The 21,380-nt window shown below is 34.7% G+C and overlaps 1 protein-coding gene across 3 annotated transcripts in view; it reads right to left on the bottom strand.

Moving 5' to 3' along the window:
• Positions 1–21,380, bottom strand: part of LOC108967458 (regulator of G-protein signaling loco) — a 52,157-nt gene that overhangs the window by 15,261 nt on the left and 15,516 nt on the right. Inside the window, exons 1-2 of one of the 3 annotated variants that reach the window (XM_018930880.1) lie at positions 12,358–13,464; positions 11,770–12,318 (exon numbers count right to left, since the gene is read on the bottom strand). The exons of 1 other annotated variant lie outside the window; for it this stretch is intronic. In XM_018930880.1, the coding sequence (XP_018786425.1) occupies positions 11,770–12,318; positions 12,358–13,302 (1,494 nt within the window). In that variant the 5' untranslated portion in view covers positions 13,303–13,464. Of the gene's footprint in view, positions 1–11,769; positions 13,466–21,380 lie in introns of those variants that run through there. One more of the 3 variants, XM_018930879.1, reaches the window with a different exon arrangement.

Genomic DNA, 21,380 nt, shown 5'->3' with positions numbered 1-21,380 from the left:
ACCCGAACTTAGCCCTTCCTTACTTGTTTTATATTCCATTCAATCCAGAATCAAGTGCGATTTCGTAACTTTATTTATTTTTTATATTTCATAATACGTACGCTGCACATTTCTGCACAACAATGTTTTGTTATCAAACACTTGTTGTTTGTAAGGTTTCAGTTCTCAGCGCTCGACGGTAATCCGACGCCACAAAGCAGAGTTGCTAAGAAGCCCATGTAAATGCACGAGTGTTATAAAACAAAGAAATGTACTTGTATGTACATATGTATGTATGGGTGAATGTGGGTAAGTTGTTTTACGCTTCAAGCTGGCCAAAAGATTTTATATATAAATACAATAACAATGACAATAATAAATAATTGAAAATGTATTAAAAAGCTAGACAATATGCAACAAGTAAGCCCAACAGAAACAAAGCGCTTAAGAAATATGCATATATATATGTAAATGTGTGTGTGTGGCTATTGGGTGAAGAAAAAATGCCTGAGAAATAAGGAAATGCGACATTGCTGGGAAAATATGTGCACCGGTAGTGAAGTGAAGCGGCATTTCTGCCTCTTTACATACATATGTACATATTTATGCAGATAGTAGGTATATGTGTTTGCCAAGTCAAAGTATTTTATGCTATGCTTTAACACCTTTCTTGTGTGGTTTTGCTAACCGATATGCCGGCTTTGTGCCAAGATGACAGTCCAACAGCGGCTGCTATTATGCTGTAATTTGAGCCAAGCGACAAACTGCTATTGTACTCTATATCTTTAAATACATAATGTAGGTACTTTAATTAACTTTAAAGCTCATGTAATACACTACAAGCAGTGGAAAAACAATGCTTCTTAAAATAATATAATAAATATTTAGAAGACTAACTTTAAGGGTTTACTGTGCTTTCGAGTGTTAAAACTGTTATTTAGATCAGCAGTGTGGTTGAAAAATAGGTGAAATTTGTGAAAGGGTTGCAGTTTGTAGTATTTGTTGGAAAATATTTTCTAAAGAAGCACTGAGCGTCAAATTTTAGATATAAGTAAAGTCTTGTATTTATGTAYACTCTACAATTAATCTTAGTCCCTTCCATTAAGGTATTTATTTCTTGGTTTTGCTTTCTGAACAATAAATTGTCGTCATTTTGCGTGTTATAAGGACATGTGACATGTTCTTTAAATATATGTACATAGGAATATGCAAAGAGGTAATTTCATGTCAAAGTCATAACTCTATGTCCCAGCGGCAGTTATATTTGCTCCATGTGTATGGAATCGGAATTCGCACGATCAAGCRTATTTAAAGTGACCTGTTTACGGGACTCTTTTTGAAAAAAACTTCAGCTTTATCGGCACGAGTCGAGCAAGAACGCGTTTCATATCCAAAATATCCACTAAAATCATTCGAAAGGACTCTCGAGAGATGACGAGCTCTTTTGCCATCTCTCTAAATTGAATATTTTCATCAGTTGAAGAGGTCGAAAGTCGTACAGGTCGTCGCTTGTGATCTCTCTAACACGATTTTCAAGCACCATACAATTACATTTTTTTAATATTTTCATCAGTTGCAGATGTCGAAGATCGTTGTGAACGAGGCATGTCTTCAACGATCTCTCGACCTTCTTTGAAGACTTTGTACTACTCGCAGACTTGCGTTTTTGATAAAAATGAATCACCGTATTGATCATCATTCGTAATGATTCCGCACACGAAATTCGGTTACAAATACAAAATATGAGACAAATTCTTTATTCTATATTTTTATCCATTGCAAAAAGAGCAACGCACTACTAATGTGTACCGACTTAAGCAGCTGTTAGAAACAAACTAGTTGACGGATCGCTCTCATATTTTCACTTTTCATTAACAAATATACATAGTTGAAAAACACATAAAAAGATAAAAACTTTTGTATACAAAAAGCCCGATACGACACTCTTTGTTTTCGAAGGATGATTGACACCGCTTCGTATAAAATTTCACTATGCTATTTTTTTTTTTACAAAATTCATAGGTTTGGTATCTTTAACAAAATCCAATTTGAGGGATCTCTTTGCAATTTCAATGTTTTATAAAAAAAAATCTGAAAGATTTGTGAAGAAAATACCATAATGTGAAAAAATATTTCACAAACGGTGGAATTACTTTTGGCAACCATACTCCTATAATTATCTACACTCAATAACTAAAATAATTACCTACTAAAAATCTACATACATGGAATAATCTCTCTAGCTGAAAAATGGCAAAAAGTCGTCGACCAAAATGGTACATATTTGTTTATTTATTTATTAGTATAAATATAAAAAAATAATTTGAAGTTTGATTAGAAATACGAAAAGACTTTTTCGATTACACAATATATTCAAACAAATTTTTCAATGACTATAATAATTTATAAATAGAAATATGTACATATGTATGTAYATACAGATGCAATATTACTTAAGTAACGGTCAATTTGGAAAAGGTTTAGCTGAGATCATACACCCGCGMCTTTGTGCGAGAATRACACATACATGCTCCCTTAAACGCCAAAACGGCGACAAGGGCAAGGCAAAGCAAGGCTTAGCTATACATGCATATATTATATGTATGAATGTAGATACTGMTGAACCGCTCCTACCTTGGAGGACAGGCTATTTGCCGGCTGCCGGTTGCCTGTCGCTAATTTCTTTTTTATTTCCCAGACTATTGAGGATTTGAGTGGCATATTTACATATGCATGCGTGCATTTGTGTAGATATGTGTACATTTAGTTGTTTTTTTTTATTTTTATTACTTATTACTTATTTCAGTGTTTTTGTGTATTTAAATGTTTCGCACGCTGATGAAATACAAAATGAGCGTTACGCAAAATCTTTATGAGAATTGATGACTGACTGACTACTAAACTGACTGAATGCCTCAATGACTGTGGGGGATCGTCGTTAACGCACATCAACCCATTTACATTTGTATGTAAGAATTTTGTCGACACCGTTTGATGCCGCTGTTAAAAGTCATTGACGATTGACGTGAATAAGCAGTTAACTTAAGGACCGTGTCTATTTAGTTCTTCATTACATTCTTTCTGCGTTTCAAGAACTGCAAGTTGGAAGCATCGTAATGCAATTCATGTATTTAATAAGTAAATAACTACTCATGGAATAAATATTGTAAAATAAATAAACAATGAACTTTTCTTTATTTCTCAGTATTGCATATGGATTGTTATTGTTATTGTGGGCTTCTTAGAAATAAGTTGAAAACGATTTGATCAGTGCCAAGTAAATGCTGATACCCATGAATTCGCCTACCGAGACCATTGGCACAACCACAAGCAAATGGTTAACAAGAAGTGGCTTACTCAATAAGGGGTATAGTGCCTCAACTCGGTAGTGTCTTGTCGTATTAAGTCCCGCAGATACCTCTMTTTTAAGATTTCGTACTCCGAGGCCTGCCATGTTTTAATCGGACGGAGGCAATTGCACCATTAGTTCACTAGGCATTTCTGCTGAATGTCACCCCAGCATACTCAGTAGGCAGAATTTCGCAACCACTGGCCCAAGGTTCCGAACGAAATTAGCGTTACTCAGGTCATTTTAGAATGTACGAACTCGGTAATTTCGGTGGCGGCCTGCACTACAAAACCGTAATAAAATAGTTTATACAAGAACTTTTAAAATTTATATTCGAATTTTAGAATATTTTTTTTTAAATAAAAAAAACGCAGATGAACTGGTAAAATACGTAATTTTCATAATTCGTTTCAATGTCACATTAATGCCATTATTTTAATTTAATAAAATAATAAAATAAAATTTCTTATAAAAAGTGAGTAAAATTGCAAGTCTCAAAAAATATGGTTGCAAACGACTAAAAACCGGAGACGTGTCATAAACCACATTTAAAAACTTATTAATTTATTCTTTTTTGGAAATTAAAAAAAAGAAAAAATAAATTTGTGTGATTTCTGTGGCATTTCGTGACTTATACTTTATATTTATTTTTTTCAGCAGATTTAATTTAGAATTTAAGTTTTGAAACACTAAAAAAATAATTAAAAAAAAAGAAAAATACAAACTAAATATTTAAATTTTTTTGCTTATGTAAATTTAATAGCATACAAGCATTTCATTATATTTTGCGATTTAATCATAATTTGCACGTACCAGYGAATTCTCAGAAGAGCCGATTTTTTTGTTTATCTTCACTTATAAATTTTTTAATAATCAAGCACTATTTATATGATTTTTTTGTTTAACAAATAAAAACAATATTTTTCTCTTTCAGCAGTGATAAAATATTATAGTCGACAAGCAACGACAAATAACGACAGCRAAACACAAATTGCAAGGAAAAACAATTAAAACAATATTAAAAGAGCCAGCAGTTCATATTCAACTGAAAAAATATGAAAATCATAAAATAAGCGTTGCGGTATAGCGCACTAGTAGTGCTCGTAGTACGTGTCGTAAATATGTATGCACTATTTGTATATACTCCCATACACTGTGGAACGGTTCCACTTGACGTAGCACACTGCGAGCCGCACTTTTAATAACGTCGACGACCAAATAACAAAGCTGACTTGGCGAGCGAGTAGGAGACCGAACGAAACCCAACTGCCGGGCGATAACTGACTGGCTGGTTGACTTCACAAATAAACTCGCCACGCATAAGCCAGTAAGTAAGTAAAGTCAATCTTTTGTATTTGCCAGCTGTGCGCTCCAAAAGTGAGTTGGAAAAGTAAACAAATGCAAAAGAAAAGCCAAAAATAAAAACAGAAGCAAAGCAAAACAATTGCAGAATGAATAAGCTGCGGCAGAAGTATGAGTAAAATGTTTTAGAAAATAAATATGGAAAATATATATTAAAGAGGCACAGATAGTTACTCAGTTAACTATGAGAAACGCTCTTGCAACATGTTGAGCCGGAGAGTCATGTTGAAAATGAGAGGAGCATCAAGTGTGGAAKCAATATTTCATTGTAGGTGTATAATAAATATAGAAAAGTAAATATAATATATGTATATGGGTTTCTAAACAAAATATTTTCAATTATTGAAATATGAATTATTTTTTAATTACTAAAAATAAAAAATAAAAACACGATGTTGGATGCAAGGGAAATGAAAAATAATATAACAAACATTAAAGGAAAAATAATTTTCTGGCGATCTAAGATCGGGAAAAGGAAGGAGAGGGGCGTGGTTAAATTTTTAAGGGTTAAAAACAGTTTAACGCTTTTCCAGCAAAACTTTTTATATCTAGGCTTTCTACGAATACTATCAAAATTTAGGTAAAAAACTTAAATAATAAAGTTTTTGGATTTTTTATTATCATCTTGTACAAAAATTGTTTTTCTTTYACGAAATTTATTTTTCAATCCAAAATTGTTACGTCAAAATTTKAAATTTTTTTTAAATCAGCATGSYTTTTGTTTATTGAAAWCTCTACTCTATTTTGAAAATAAAAAACCCAAAACTTTATTATTTGAAAATTTTCCAAAAATTTTGAGGTTACGTGAAAAAAGTTTATAAACAAAATTTTCAAAATTTTTTCATTACCTTCAATATTTCCACATAATTTTTTTCTTCAGAACTCTTAGTTTTGTTGGAAATACAGATAACCTGTCTTCAATCCTTTTCAACCCCAAAAACTGTTCTCTTCTTTCTTTACGCGACCTCAAATCGTAGTATGTATTAGTAGGATGTAATAAAAGAAGATAGCGATACTTTGTTTTGGTAGTTATTTGGTCCACCCTCGCAAATTTTAATGTAAATAAGATGRGAAAAATACACTCTCTTATAAAGAGCGTAAACTGACATGATTTGATAATTAATATATCTTAATTGCTTTGATATATTGCAAGTTGTAGCTGMCAATTTTATAAATTAACTTTACAAAATCGAAAAATAAAAAACTTTAACTATGTGTATAGTAGCAGTTGATGAAGGACTCTTAAAAATGAAATCAGCATTAAAACAATAAAAATTATTTKTAAAATGTGTCTTTAACTTTTTGTGCATTTTTATTGCTTTTCATATGGCAGTCAAACTAAGAGCGTATACCCTCTCTTAGGAAAACTATATCTTGCTAAAATTCTCTTAGTATTTCTCTTTTTATGGTTTTGAGTAGCGTTGTGTTACTGTTGTTTATCTATGTGCTCTTTTGTCGTCGAACATGTCTCTTTTTAATTTTATATCATTTTATTACTTATTAACGATCACATGGAAGTTCAGCTGATAATTGAGAGACAAGTAAACATATACATAAATATGTTTGTGAGAATGTGCCCCTTTTACGGTGCTTTATGTAGTTTAAAAATGTTGCACTTTTTGCCGGCTGCCGCCTTTATTTATGCGCGTGATTACTTGCAGATGGAGATATACATATGAGCGCGTAGTAGAAAGATAATTCTTAGGCATATGCATATGTTGTACTGTATTTACTTATATGTAAGCGCGTGTGTGGGTGGATTTATGTGACCAGACGCTCTGTTTATTGTTTTACTTATTTATAATTTTATTTTGATATTTAYGCTTRGGATGAGCAGGGTRTATTAAATTTGCAACGAAGTTTGTAACATACATTTAGGCATGTTCGTCTATCTACGCAAAGYACTCTCTCAGTTTTCGAAATWTYGATCTGAAATTTTGCATAAGSAYTTTTCTAYCCAAGATATTGCTCTTCCGCCGGCAGTGTCCATAACGTACCACTACCGGATATGGCTGTCAAATAAAGTGATCGTTACAAATCAAATCCATGTATGGAAATCTTGTTTTTTACGTTGCAGTTGTATATTTCACATTGTGTTTTACCATATAATCAAATTCGGGGACGTTGAAAAAAGTTACAGCTGTTAAAAAATTAGTGAAAATAATGAAGAAATTCGCTATATTTTGAAATTTTTGTATAAAAAARGAAAGAATGCAACATAAGCCACCAAAGAAATTTGTGATGTTTACGAAGACGATGCTATATTAGTTCGTGTAACACAAAAACCTCGCTTCCGTTCTAGAAATTTGGATGTGAAACATGCACCTCTCTCAGGTCGACCTATCGTTGAAAAAGTCGAARAAATTATGGAAAGGATTAACCAGGACTGTCACATAAGTAGYYATGACATCGCYAGGGACTTAAAATTCATCATCGGACGGTTTTGAACCATTTAAAAAAAGGCTGGCTACAAAAAGAAACTCGATGGTTGGGTACCASACGAAATTTTCTGTGAAAGTTTAATGGACCGAATTAACATTTGCGATTCTTTGCTGAAACAAAATGAAATCGAGCCCTTTCTGAAGCGAATGGTAACAGGAGACGAAAAGTRKATCAAATACGACAATAATGTGATCATGGTCCCAGCGTGGCAGGATAGGAAAGGAATCACCCACTATGAGCTGCACCAGCCTGGTCGAACGACTGATGAAATTGAAGAAAGMAATCGAAAAAAATGACTAGAACTGATTAACAAAAGGGACAAATCAGGACAACGCTAGACCACACACATTGATGTTGGGTCTGTGATAACTAGGCAAAAATTGAGAGAGCTTGGCTGGGAAGTAGCCYTGACCTTGCACAATCGAACTATTCTTAGTTTTGGTCARTGCAMAACTCCCTTAATGGAATAAAGTTGTCTTCAAGAGAACCYGTGAAAATTACTTGTCACAGTTTTTCGCCGAGAGACCAGAAAAGWTTTACACTGATGGAATAATGTCTCTAATGGAAAAAGTGGTCGACCAAAATGACACATATTTRGTTAATTAGTAACTTAAAAAATAAGTTGAAGTTTGATTAGAAATACGAAAAGATTTTTTCGACTACCCACTATTTTCCGCGTTAAGTAATGAAAAATCRCGGCTAGACAGAACTAGCAAAAATAGTTTTTTGGATGCTGGTGATTACATGTAGTTGCTAAGAGGAATGTAGTTGAAATTAATTTTTACTTCAAATTTTAATTATATTTAATTTTTTTTGGCTATGGCGTTAATGGTCGCACAAGTTGAAATTTCTTTAAACCAGGGTGTCCTTTCAATACAGAAAGCTCATTACTCTGCTCTGTTATTGATTTTTATATTTTTTGATTAAGGATCGGAAAGCTAATAACAAATTAATTATTTACCAAGCCAAAGGAAATGAAAAAGTAAATATTTATACATATATCTATATATTATTTGAGCARTGAAAACAATAATCCAATGTAGGAAAATTAAAAATAAATGGATTTCAATTAACAGAAATAGCACTGGGCATGCGAACCACATATGAAGAACTAAATTAAAAATAATAAAATAATGAATGTCGTAAAAGCATATTGCAATAGGAGAATAGCGCAATAAATGCAATTCCCACTAATTGATTTGCCAAGATCTTATCAGAGTTGTGTTTACAATTGAGATGACAATAAAATTAATTAAGAGGAATTCAAGTGCAAGGCATGCGACTTAAAGGGGGAAAGGTTTATGAATATWTGAAAATATTAATAAAAATTATAAACACAGTTTAGCAGGCATTTGGCTGCGATAAAATAAAATAAGCAACTACTACAAAAAAGCACAACAAACAAAAAAATTATGGTAATTTCGAATGTGTAAATTCATTTYGACCGATCACAMTGTACTACAGTGAGCAAATAATAGTAAGACTTTTTAATTTAARTTTCGCGCAACAACACATTCGTTGTAAATAYTTTTTTCTAGGCTCTATGRCTGTCAGTGACATCTGTGYCAAATGTCACATCAAAATAAKCACTAGTGTTTAGTAAACGCTTGTCTTTCTGAAGTACATAAAATGATTGAAAATGCGTTGACGACGAACCACGTCCAGAACGGCCATCAACATCAACTAATGATCAAYACGTCAATAAAATAAATTGGTGYTTGAGAATCGACGATTCATAGTCAAAGGTTTTAGTGATATCCTTGGAATAGGGCATTAGGTCAAAGATTAGWGAAAACCATTTTGAAAGATCATTTGGAMCTGAGAAAAGTGAAAGCWCGATTGGTTCCAAACTCAATCAATYTTTTCGAAAAACAGCGTCGCGTTAACGTGTGTGAAACAATGCYTTCCTACCAYCAGGATGCATCTAAATGTATTACCACTGGCGATKAGTCTTGGATATATGCTTASGACCCGGAAACAATCGATCAATCGGCCGAATAGCGTGAYAAAGGTGAGCCGAAGCTGAAAAAACGCGCCTAAGYAGTTCAAAAATAATGGTTATGTTGACAGTTTTCTTCGATTATCGAGGTGTGGTGTACTGCGCATTGCTTCCGACCGTCCAAACTGTCAACAAGGATAGCTATTTGAGTGTTATGCGTCATTTGCGCAGAGCTTTCCGTAAAAAGAGGCCGTTAGCTCTTGCTTTTTGCACCACGATAATGCACTATCGTATATTGCACTGATTCTTCGTGAATTTTTCAAACAAATTTCGACCAATTTCGTTCCGCAACCACTCTATTCGCCTGATATAGCTCAGTGTGACCTCTGGCTTTTAACAAACTCAAACGATTGCGATCACTAAACGCATTGTAGGCTATTCCGGAAAATGACTTTAACAACTGTTCGAGGATTGGCAGAAACGTTGACACAAGTGTATTGGGGTCACTTTGAGAGGGACGATATAGAATTTGAAGAAAAATTTTTAAATTATAATTATGGTTTTTTCGGCAAAATCAATTTATTTTATTCAAAATAGTCTTCTTCTGCTTCAATGCAGCTTTTTGCACTATCCAAAAGCATGTCGAACGAGTGTTTAACTCGTTGGCCGGTATGGGCATACTGACGCCCGGGCGGTGCAAGCCTTTTGAATGGCCTCTACGTCTGCATAACGTTTTCCTTTCATGGGAAAATGCATTTCTCCGAAAAGGAAGAAGTCGCACGGTGCCATATCAGGTGAATACGCAGAGTGTTTAATGGTTAATATGTGATTTTTGGTCAAATAGTCGYTCTTCGAATGTTGGATTCTGAGCAATTTTTGATCGTCATTCAATTTGTGCGCAACAAACCGTGCACACACTTTTCGTAAGCCTAAATGTTCGRTCAAAATGCGAAAAATCGATGTTTTGGAAATGTTTAATTCCATTTCCATGAATTTCAATGATGATTTCACCTGATTTTTGATGAACTCACGCACTGTTTCGATGGAACTTCCGGTGATCACGGATTTTGATTGGTCCACATCGTCATTTTTGTCCTCACGACCACTTTGAAAACGTTAAAACTCCTCGTGCACTCTGCTACGGGATAGGCAATCATATCATCGCCATAAACTTATTTCGTCAATTGAAMCGTTTTGGTAAAAGTTTTACCAATTTTAAAACAAARTTTARTGTTGGCTCTTTGTTCGAAGCTCATATTCGAAACTCATATTCGCAGCGATAACACAAGCATACTGACACTTAAAGGGCAATAACTTAACTTCCAATAGATGAAATGTCATGAAATTCTCACTGGACAATCGATAAAGATAGCAGATTTTAACGCACCAGCCGATGTATAGGTGGCGCCACTAGGGGTCGCTGTTTTTCTTTTTTTTGGAACGCACCTTGTATTTTTTTTAATTTCCTGTGACACGCGTTTACATAATACTTATTTAGTAAATTTGTAATCAAAAAGCGTTAGCTCCCAAGTAAGAAATTCACTAAAGCCAAATTTGTGTGAAACGCTAAACATTTGGACTTGCATGCCGAATTCGGAAGTCAGATATCGCGTTATTTGAATCGAAAGTGGTTGAAAAAAGCACATTGCTTTGGAATATTAAGTAGTTAAATGGGGTGGAGTAAAACAAAAGAAAAACGATAACACGAAGTATCGATATGTTTGCTTGTGCATAACGATAATTTTAAACGGAATATTTTAATGTTTACATTACTGAGATATCACGCAGTTCTCAAATAGTAAGAATCGACATTCATAGCACTTTTAATAAATTATCTGGATGCCATGCATCACTTAGCCAAAGAGAAATCATGCGCCAAAGTACTAAAAGTTTTCTCCAAATGGTTTATTAAAGGAAGCAGAAACTACTCGCTTGCTGTTGATCTAAAAGTATTGCGATGATATGAGAGTATTTCGAAGAATTTCAAAAACCTCGAATATTTATAAGAATCGAGAACAGCTGTTGTTGTATTCATTATTTTAACAAATGTTTATTTGAATATTAAAATTTTAGCAATTCTAGAGAAACGCTTAAATTTCTGTGAAATTCATAAATCTCATACGACTAACACACTTACACTTTGCTTACAAACTTATGCACTTAAAGGTATTTTAATTACTAGAGTATTTGTTTTAAAAATAAAATATTTTCGGCCGCATCTAAATTAAATTTGAGGTGAACTCAATATCAGAAAAAGCAGCTAGCAATGCACGCATTCTTATGTATGTATGTAAATGTAATAATGACTGTATGACATCATATGGAGCGGCGTGTCGCGTGGCATAATAGTTACACGAATACATACTTATGCCGTTATTTGAGAAATTTCATATTTCCTATTATCAAATTACAACAAAACACACTTAATTATAGTAGAGTAAACCGATATGCGCCAATAATAAATTAACAAATATRTATGTCCATATGTTGGCGAGAGTACGGGAAAATGGGAAATACGGCATTGTGGCTTCTGGTGCACGCCTCCAACCCATTTTAGTTGACAACTAAGTCGTAAAACCTTAAAAGTTTAACAATACTATGCACTACACCAGTATATGGCGCATAACGGGTATAAGGGTGTGTACAGGAGAGTGGTATTGTGGGAGTAGAAGTAGATGAGTAGTTAGATGTGACTCACGCGTATGGTCTGTGCTGACACGACAGCTAAGCTCGCTATTTCCGCTGATTTGACACCTTTTATGKTTTGGTTGTTGCTGTTGCTGCTGTTTTTGCGGCGTTGACACGTCGGCGGTTGCGTAAAATCAATTTGTTCAAATGTATCTGGATCACTGATGGAGCGCCGTAACTTCGTAACTGAGGCGCGTTTGGCATGGAAGGAGCCGCGCAGGAAGCGCGCCAATTCATAAGCGGGATTCCGACAAMCTTTGGTGTGCTGTGGCGGTGTAACCTTGAAGGTGGGCACAAGCGGCGAGTGCAATYCAAATGAAGAGTCTGGTGTGTGATTCTGACTGCGACCGCTGGATTGTGTGATATTCGAGCTGGCCGAAGAAATACCGTCATCATGCTCATCCTGTTCTTCCTGCTCTTTCTGTGCTGCCGCTATATCAGCAAACACATCATCATTATCATCATAGTCTTCAACATGTACGCCTTCAAAGTAGTAGTCGTCTTCGWTATTGTCTTCCACATCGGATTGCGGTAGCGGTTGACAGCCGAGCGCTGTTGCGCGTAGCGGTAGCGGTGACGACGTCGTAACTGTTGTTGCAGCAACCGTTGCTTTCGTTTTATTTGATTTGCACTTCTTTTTGGCGGAGAAAAACTGCAATACTTTAACCGCTGAACGATAGCTGGAGCGTTCGGATTGTGAGCGTTGAAAATGGCTGCAACATTTAGACTTTTGCTCCTTTGGYGCTGGCATTAGCTCTGCAGCAGCCAGTTCATCTAAATGCGTTTGACTATCGGCCGAACCCARATCGGAGTGTGTAGATTGTGTGTCTGGCGTGTTGACGCCGCGCAACCACGGTGAATTGCTGCGACTGCTTTGCTGACTTGTATTGCCGCCGTTGAAGACATTCTGGTAGAGCGCTTTTGCTTTGCGACACAGATATGGTGAACTCTTTGGTGTTGTGCGCGCGCTACTGCTGTTACGGCGGCACGTATTCTGTGTTTGTGTCCGTTCTTGTTGATCTTGCTGCTGCACCTGCTGWTGTTGATGCTGTTGGCGCGCCTCAAAGTTACGTACGAAGCGTGCAAGGCTCTCACGATCCACTTCGGTGACACAGCGATGCCGCARCAGACGTTGTGGTGTCTCCGGCAGATGTTTGATCTCGAAGCTRGCATCGAAGATAGCCGAATCATTAATTTGACTGAGTGTTTGCACAAAGCGTTCGACCATATTGGCAATGTTGTTGGACTTTGTTGTTGGTGTGTGYTTGAGAAGTTTCTCGTTTACTTTTTGGGTTTGTTGCACGTTTTCTAGATGTTGTTGTTTGTTATTATTATTTTTTAATTTCTCTGTTATTGTTTCTTGAGAGTTGATATARTTTTTATTATTCTTTGTTTTTGTAGCGTTGTTGAATGCGTCGTTTTTGCTATGTCTTTGGTGTTTTGAAGCTTTAGGCTCGCGTTTCGAAAGGATCTCTAAATTTTTGCACAGTTTACCGTGTTCAAATGCATCATTTTTAACTTCAAGCTGATTTATCTCATACATAGTTTATATTGTGGGTTTTGTGGCTGTTTTGCGAATTAAAATTCAATTATTTTGTTATTTTAGTTGGTGTGGCAACTATAGGATTACTTTTAATTTGCAATAAATTCGTTCAACGCACCGTTATTATTTTAGTTTTTTAGATTTTATCAGTTTTCCGCTCTGCAAAGTTTTGCTATGTTACGCACGCACTGCTCGCCAGCATTAAACTGAATTCTTTGCGGCTGCACAGCAATTTAAGTAAATTCTCCGGCTGGTTACCTGCCCCSTAGCATCTACACACGCTGACCTACCAACCTAATGAACGCGAAAGCTCAACAGATCGATCGACTGGATCGTTCCTCACTAGAAGTTTGCTTCACACCTTTCTCCGAAATCAGGTGCAGATTGGCGCCGCAGTTGTGTACGAGTATTTACAATAAATTCCAATAAGTGCCTAGGTTATGGCGTATAACGTTATGTCATCATGTTCATATTAGCCGTAATTAGATAGAAAAAAACAGAACAATACTCAAGAAGTTAATTGGTCTGCAAATGAATTACGTTGCAAATCAGAAGAATAACACTGGAATACGGGCATAGAAGTGTAAGTCCTCAAGAGGAAAAGTAAACATTTTTTCCCTTTTAGAGGGTTTCTTAATACGGCAYTACAAAAGTAGATCGATAGGGACAGCAAACGATGCTATATTTTTTTCCGCTCTTTTAATATTTCTCTTCGGTAAGTTTTGCTATTTCATCATGGMAGGATATACGATCCAGCCACKAGTCGAAATTATTAAAATTAACACCGAAATTTGTAGTCGGCTCAACTTTAAGAGYGGGRTTTTCAATAACAKCGCTAYATATTCTTTTTTAAATACAACAAAAACTGTTTGGGATATTAATGTAATTCTTTATTCCAGTGAAAGTACAYTCGTACGTACTCCATGAGTCACCATTACATCCCTATAAAAATTCGGTTTGGTGCGGTTTGTGAGCCGGCGGCGTTATTTAGCCGTAAAAACCAAGACCGGCACGTTATTGTTAATGGGAATCGTTACCGCTCAATGATAACCGAATATTCTTGTCCCGAATTCAATGATATAGACTTGGACAACATGTGGTTCTAACAGGACGACCCTACAAGCTACATAACCAATGTCACAATCGATTTATTGGAAACCAAGTTTGGTGAACGTGTTACGAAATGGCTCAGTCAATTGGCCGCCTCGGTCGTGCGATTTGACGCCTTTAGACTATTTCCTATGGGGTTACGTCAAGTCTATGGTCTATGCCAACAAAACAGTGAGGATGGAAGAACGATTGAACGTAAAATTGAAGCAGTATCGGCCGATTTGTGCTTATAAACAGTCGAAAATTGGGTTCTGCGTCTGGACTTCTTCAAGCGTGCCTGTGGTGGCCATGTAAAAAAAGAAAGCAATCGAGTTCTATACATAATGGCATCGAATGTTTCTTTTGTAGCGCTCTTATTGAAAACCCCTATATTCGTAAGACTTTAATCTTGTGCACATATACTACGTATGTGTATGGTACACACCCGCTAGGGATACGTGATTTGCATAAACTGCAGTTTTAAGTTCATTTCAACCATATTGAATGTATAGCAGCATTTTTAGAGGAGAGCAAACGTGCTTTTCAACACGATCTTTACCGATCGTATTTATTTGTCACCTCAGAACTTAGTCATACTGGTGCCATATGAATTTAAATCATGAATGCGTTAAATCAAGGATTTTGTCTCATTTTGAATATTTATAAGAAAGAAAATTGCTTTGATATTTTATCACAATYTGGCGTATACCTTGCTTGATATATGACTTGGTAACAATATAATAGAAATCAACGAATTAATAGATCCAGTTGGGCCTTAATAGYAACTTTACCCTTTAATTTTCTAATTTAATCCCCTGCTGCTACAACAATGTTCGACAGCRGTTGGAACGCAAGCGAACAGCTGTCTGTATTTACATTCTCCAAAAATTATGCATAATTGAATTATTATTCCGAAATGTATAACAAAAGATGCAAATTATCGTTAAAACAAATTTTCAATATGTATGGATTCAATGAATTTTCGTTTATTGCTATTCTATGAATGAAAATTTAGCAATTTGGAAAAATTCTTCAACGGAAAAAGACCGCGCAATTCTGAGAAGGGCAGCTGAGTAGCAGCGATTGATACAACTGGAAAGTTTAGACAAATGTAGATCATTTTATGTATTGCTATGCTTACTACTAGGAGCAAAAAATAGTAAGACCTTGTTCGTTGTTTTAAAATCTTTAATTTACTCTTCAAAATTTATGTCGTCCCCCTCAATGTAATACCCCTTGGTCCCAAAAGACTTGTGCCGACGTTTTATCCAATCTTGTTAAAGTCTATTTTCGAAATTTCGCGCGTAGCAATTCACGTTTAATGTCTTTAATTGACTTAAAAAGGTTTCCGCGTAGCGGGCTTTTGGGTTTACTGAATAGTCAAAAGTTACACGAATCTACCATCCATAATCATCGCCAATAACCAATAATCATCGCCAGCAATAATTTCGATATTCCAATGATGCCAGTAAGACCTCTGACTAATCGATTCTAAAGTATCAATTTTTTTTTAATTTTATTAAAGTACTGATCATCTGTTGATGTTGATGGCCGCCCTGGATGTGGTTCGTCGTCAACGATGTGACATTTGACACAGTCATACCAACCCAGAAAAATTATTTTGACGAATGGGTTTTCGCGCGAAATTTAAATTAAAAAATCTTACTATTTTTTGCTCACAGTAGTATATATATAATATAATTATTTTCAAAAATCTTTAAGACGGCTCCATTAGGATGCTAAACTGCCGAATAAATACATTTATATAAAAAGTGAACTGGTTAAAAAAAAAAAAACAGAATCGCACAATCAAGGATTACTTCTTTATGAGGTGGTAAAAAATTCGATCTTTCCAACCTGAATTAAATTATTTTTCGTGAATAAGTCGAAGCTAAGTGGGAAGGTTTGTGGGGAGTTWTCTCTCCGTTAATCCTAGTTTCAGGCTACAGGACGGCTATAGTGTTTTTCAAGCTAAAGTGGCTGCTATTAAGGTGGYGGTAGACGTCCCTCTATGAACTGCAGTCTTTTTCAGGAAGGTTAGCATTCATTCCGACAGCAGAGAGGCAATCCTAGCGCTTAGCTTGCTGACTGTGCGCCTAAAGTGAGTCAAGAAATGTTTATACGCACTGGAAAAAGCGTCAAGCTACTTTATCATCAGACTCGTTTGGGTGCCGCATCTTAGCGTTATTGTTGGCTGCAGTTGCTGAAATACTTGCCCTTAGCATAGTTTATTTTGTCTCAATTAGGGGTTCTTATTGGACACTGTCCAATAGCCATTCACTCAAAACATTTTGAATGAAGGTTTGAATATGTAACGCATCGTTAGTTTTTAAAGTTCTAAATTTTTCCAACAATGGCGTGACGACGATCTGTTTGTCATTTTGAAAATATTCATAGTAGAATATAAAAACTTGTGATCGAAATCTAACAGTTTAAAGTTCCTCGGTCGTAACCATGTTAGGCGATTTTTAAAAATAGAACGAACGTGTAAAAACTTCATTATACATACATACGAAAATAATATATGCAAATAGCGTCCAGTTCATTCATATCAAAGCAAAGCTTATCTAAATCAACAAATAACAAACTAAATAAATAAATGYGCATTGCTCATTTTTCATTGACTACAAACGAATTATGGAAAATATTTTCTCAATTACTTGGTTATCGTGACAGTGAAATTTAGGTTCCCATATGTGTCAAACACACACAATATATATACATACATACAAAGGCCTAGAACATACTTTTTACATATGTGCATAGCAGAGAGTTTTGTTTTCTTGACATTCAGATGTTAGGCCCCGTGCAGGTGGCGGAAGGTGTCAGGCGACATTATGCAGTGCCAGTGATATACATACAAACTTACATAGTACATTTCAATAGCAGTTGATGGCAGAAACATCTATTGAAAACAGAACAGAAAAATGAATGACGAATCGCTGAAACGTCAGGGTAGACGAAGTCGTGCCCAGGTCTTACCGATCGTGCAGGTAAATGGGGTTTTCTTGATGCCTATAGTAACAAGAAACAGGTTTGGGAATTTTGAAATGCTAAAAGCTAATGCAATTTACGTCACGAATAATCGTTAAGCGTGGGTGTGTGCATGTGTAAAAAAAACACATTTATGACAGTTGAAATGTTCGAGGAAATTGAATAGGAATACATAATGAAATGTTAMAACTATAAGTGGGTAAGTAACTTGTCCGTCGTAAAGGAAGAAGCGACCAGTGCAAGCTTACAGTGACTTGAATAAGTTATAAAATTWAAATTTTCTGATTACGAAAGTGACAAATTATGCATTGAAACAGCGTGGAGGCATAACGAAAAAATGATGTGTCAATAAATGTGACTAATTTCCAGACTATTATGTACATAAGTAACTATGTATGTTTGYATATATGTATAGTATATAGATACACATTGATAAACAACTGCAAATACTAGGCGTCAGACTATGATTGCTGAATTGTTAGTTTTCAAAGCCATACATGCATACATATACACATGGGCTTGTATAATAATTAAGTAGATAATGTGTTGTTGATTGTATTGCATCATCTGCTTTGGCAGGCAATTCTGGGAAATTTGGAAGTTATCAATATAATACCGGGAATTTCTTTACGCTTAAGCGAACATCAACGACCTTATGGCTATAAACTTATTATTTGTTAATAAAAAAGGTAAATTTGGCGTAAAAAAAAAAAGAAAAAATCTTAACTTCGGCTGCAGCGAAGCTAATATACCCTTCATAGGTGCATTTCTTTTAGTAGCTATGTGTTCAGTTTATATGGAAGCTATATGCTATGGTTAACCGATCTGAACAATTTCTTCGGATATTACATTGCTGCCTTAGAAAATAATCTGTACAAAATTTCGTGAATATATCTTGTCAAATGTGAAAGTTTTCCAATACAAAAACTTGATTCCGATCGTTCAATTTGTATCGCAGCTATATGTTATAGTGGCCCGATATCGGCAGTTTCGACAAATGAGCAGCTTCTTGAAGAAAAAATTAAGTTTGAAAATTTTCAAAACGATATCTTTAAAACTGAGGGACTAGTTATATGTATATACAGACGGACAGACTGACATGGCTAAATCGACTTAGCTCAACATACTGATAATTTATATATATATACTATATAGGGTCTCCGACACTTCCTTCTGGGTGTTACAAACTTCGTGACAAACTTAATATACCCTGTTCAGGGTATAAAAATTAGGCTACATCGAAGCTGTATTGGATAAAGATTATACTTTCGAGTCAAAAGCAAGATTCGTTACACGAACTTGATTATGATCGATCAGTTACCGACGGTTCCCAGAAATAAATTGTTTCTTGCGGAGAAAAGGACATATGCAAAACTTCAGATCGACATCTCAAAAACTTTCACGTCAAATACTTTGTAAGTTCTTCGACGTTTTGACCTGGGTGTTACAAACTTCGTGATAAATTTAATATACCCTGCTCTGGGGTGAAAGAGCTACATCGAATACTTTTAGTTATAAATATATATTAGATACTTCAAAAGTTGTACAATAATAAAATTGTACAATACGAGTAATATGTCAATAAATTTAATAAAATTTTATTACTCATGTCGGCGCAAAAAAAACATAAATATATAATTTTTTTGCCTTTAAAACCTTACCCGGCCCCCGTTAAAAAAATCTTTCTATATGAAATTCAGTTACATATTTAAAGGGGTAYTCTAGTTTAGAAATATTCTACAAAATGATTTTTCCAATACAAATTATTTTGGAAGATATATTTAGGCATTTTTATTTTCATATAGTTCATTACGATAGCTATAATTTCTCAAGCTATACTGGGCCGATATACATGAAATTTTTAGTGAATGCTCATCATAGACTTGTCTGGAACTATCCATAACCCACAATTTAAATTTTTACTATTTTTGACAAATTCGAAACAATTTTTTTTTGGTTTTAGGTTGCTAGTAGGGTTGATATTGTGGGTATGGTGGTCACGTGCCAATTTTTTGAGAAGAAGATCTGTTACAAATTTTTTTTTAGATTTTWACCTATATTCTATATATGTATACAAAAAGGAGTGGTAAAATTTGAATTGCACTTTTTAAGGYAATCTGAAATTCATGCTCTGAAGTAGAATTATTTAAGCTTTTGAATATAAAAAATAATAATAATTTTTTACTTTGAATATTTGAAATGAAAGAATTCGAAAAACATTACCGCATTTGCAACATTATTGAAAAAAAAACACAAATATTGATGCCTCAATAAAATTTTCATAAAATTTGCGATTAATAAGTGAGCTGAAAATAAACTACACATTCATGCTGGGGATTGCTGCACAGCTGCATACATGTGTACAAATATACGTAAGTATGCAGTTGGAAGGCCGTTTGAAATGCGAAATTTATGTCTGTATATATGGAGCACCCACACTACACTTAAAAATACGCCTAATTGCAATGTTGATGCAGAATTTTTCGCAACTGAAATGCGCAAATGACCCTCGAACGCGCATAACTTACTGCCTAAATCTTTTTGGCGATTGCATATAATTTCATTTAATTGCACATTGSAAATGTTTCCCGCCAGCTGCCATAGCCAGAATATGAAAAGGAAAATTTTCCAAACAAAATTATTTTGCAAAGAAAAAATAATTAAAAATAAAAAAATGTTATAAAATTAAAAATTTCAACAAAAAATATTTTAAAATCCAATGAAATTCGAATAATTTCTGCCAGACGCGTTGCGTGGTGCGTGGCATAGCCGTAACAATTTTACGTTCAAGCGTTGAGCGTTTACGCGAATTTATTGCAAATTAATATTATGGTTTTYTTGTATATGCATGTATGCGCGGGTTTGTTTTTAGGTGTCTATGTTATCACTATTTATGTAGTTGGTGTATTTTGAGTTTATTTTTAAATCGTTTTCACTTTTGAATAGCTGTTGAGTGTTGTTTATTGACAACAAATGAGGAAGGGTAATTTTTTGCACCCAGCAAAATAAATTTATATCTTAAAAATATACAAATACATAAGTACACATATACAATTAATTTTTTTATTTTTTGCGTTTTTCAAAATGATTTTCACTTTCAACACTGGCGTAAATTTGCGCGCTCGTTCGCCTGTATCTTTATTTACTTTTCACCAACTTTTTTTGGGAAATATTTTACACCTGCCTTGTGAGTAGCGATTTGTTATTCTGCACTCCGCGTTTGGTATTTTTGGAATGTCTATGCTGCGTGCCGTTACCGTACCATAAAATAAATAAATATTAGCCCACAATTGTAGCGCACTCATTGTTTATGACCGCTAATATACTAATCGGTGCTAATTATCACCAGAGCACCGGTATTGCGTTGGTGGCATCACCCAGGGCATCACACAGGCCATCAATGTTCCGGGAACAAAATATGTGCGTTTTTGCACATGATTTGGTATTAAGCAGAAATCGCTTCTCATTCAACTATTTTCATTCGCACAATAAACCATAAGGAATTCATTGAAAAATATTCTGATTTTTATTTAATTATTAACGGAAAATTATGTGTGTGTGTGATCCCGTGATACATAGTTTTTCCGTTGAGCAATTAATGYGCCAACGTCACGGTATGCGCATTATTTGGAATGCAATTTTTCATTACAAGATTTTGTACACAAAATTGCTTTGCTTATAATTTTTCAGTTATTTGTTGTAACGCAGTTTTATTGGAGAAATATTTTGTGGTAGTTGGATTAGTATGTATTCTTTTAAATTATGAATGATATTATTGATTCAAACTACTTTGTTTATAGGTAATATTAATTCATTATTGCATTTTCGATAAATCTTAATCGCAATTCCATAATTGAGGTAAATAGCTATCAATTARATATAACATTCTGTATAACAAGTAAGGAAGGGCTAAGTTCGGGTGTCACCGAACATTTTATAYTCTCGATGATAAAGTGATAATCGAGATTTCAGGCGTGGTTGTGAACCGATTTCAC

Source organism: Bactrocera latifrons, unplaced genomic scaffold (genome assembly GCF_001853355.1).
Source record: "Bactrocera latifrons isolate USDA-ARS-PBARC rearing strain unplaced genomic scaffold, ASM185335v1 scaffold_189, whole genome shotgun sequence".
Taxonomy (NCBI): domain Eukaryota; kingdom Metazoa; phylum Arthropoda; class Insecta; order Diptera; family Tephritidae; genus Bactrocera; species Bactrocera latifrons.
Note: the sequence above shows the minus strand (reverse complement) of the source record. Positions and strands in the feature narration are given on the sequence as shown.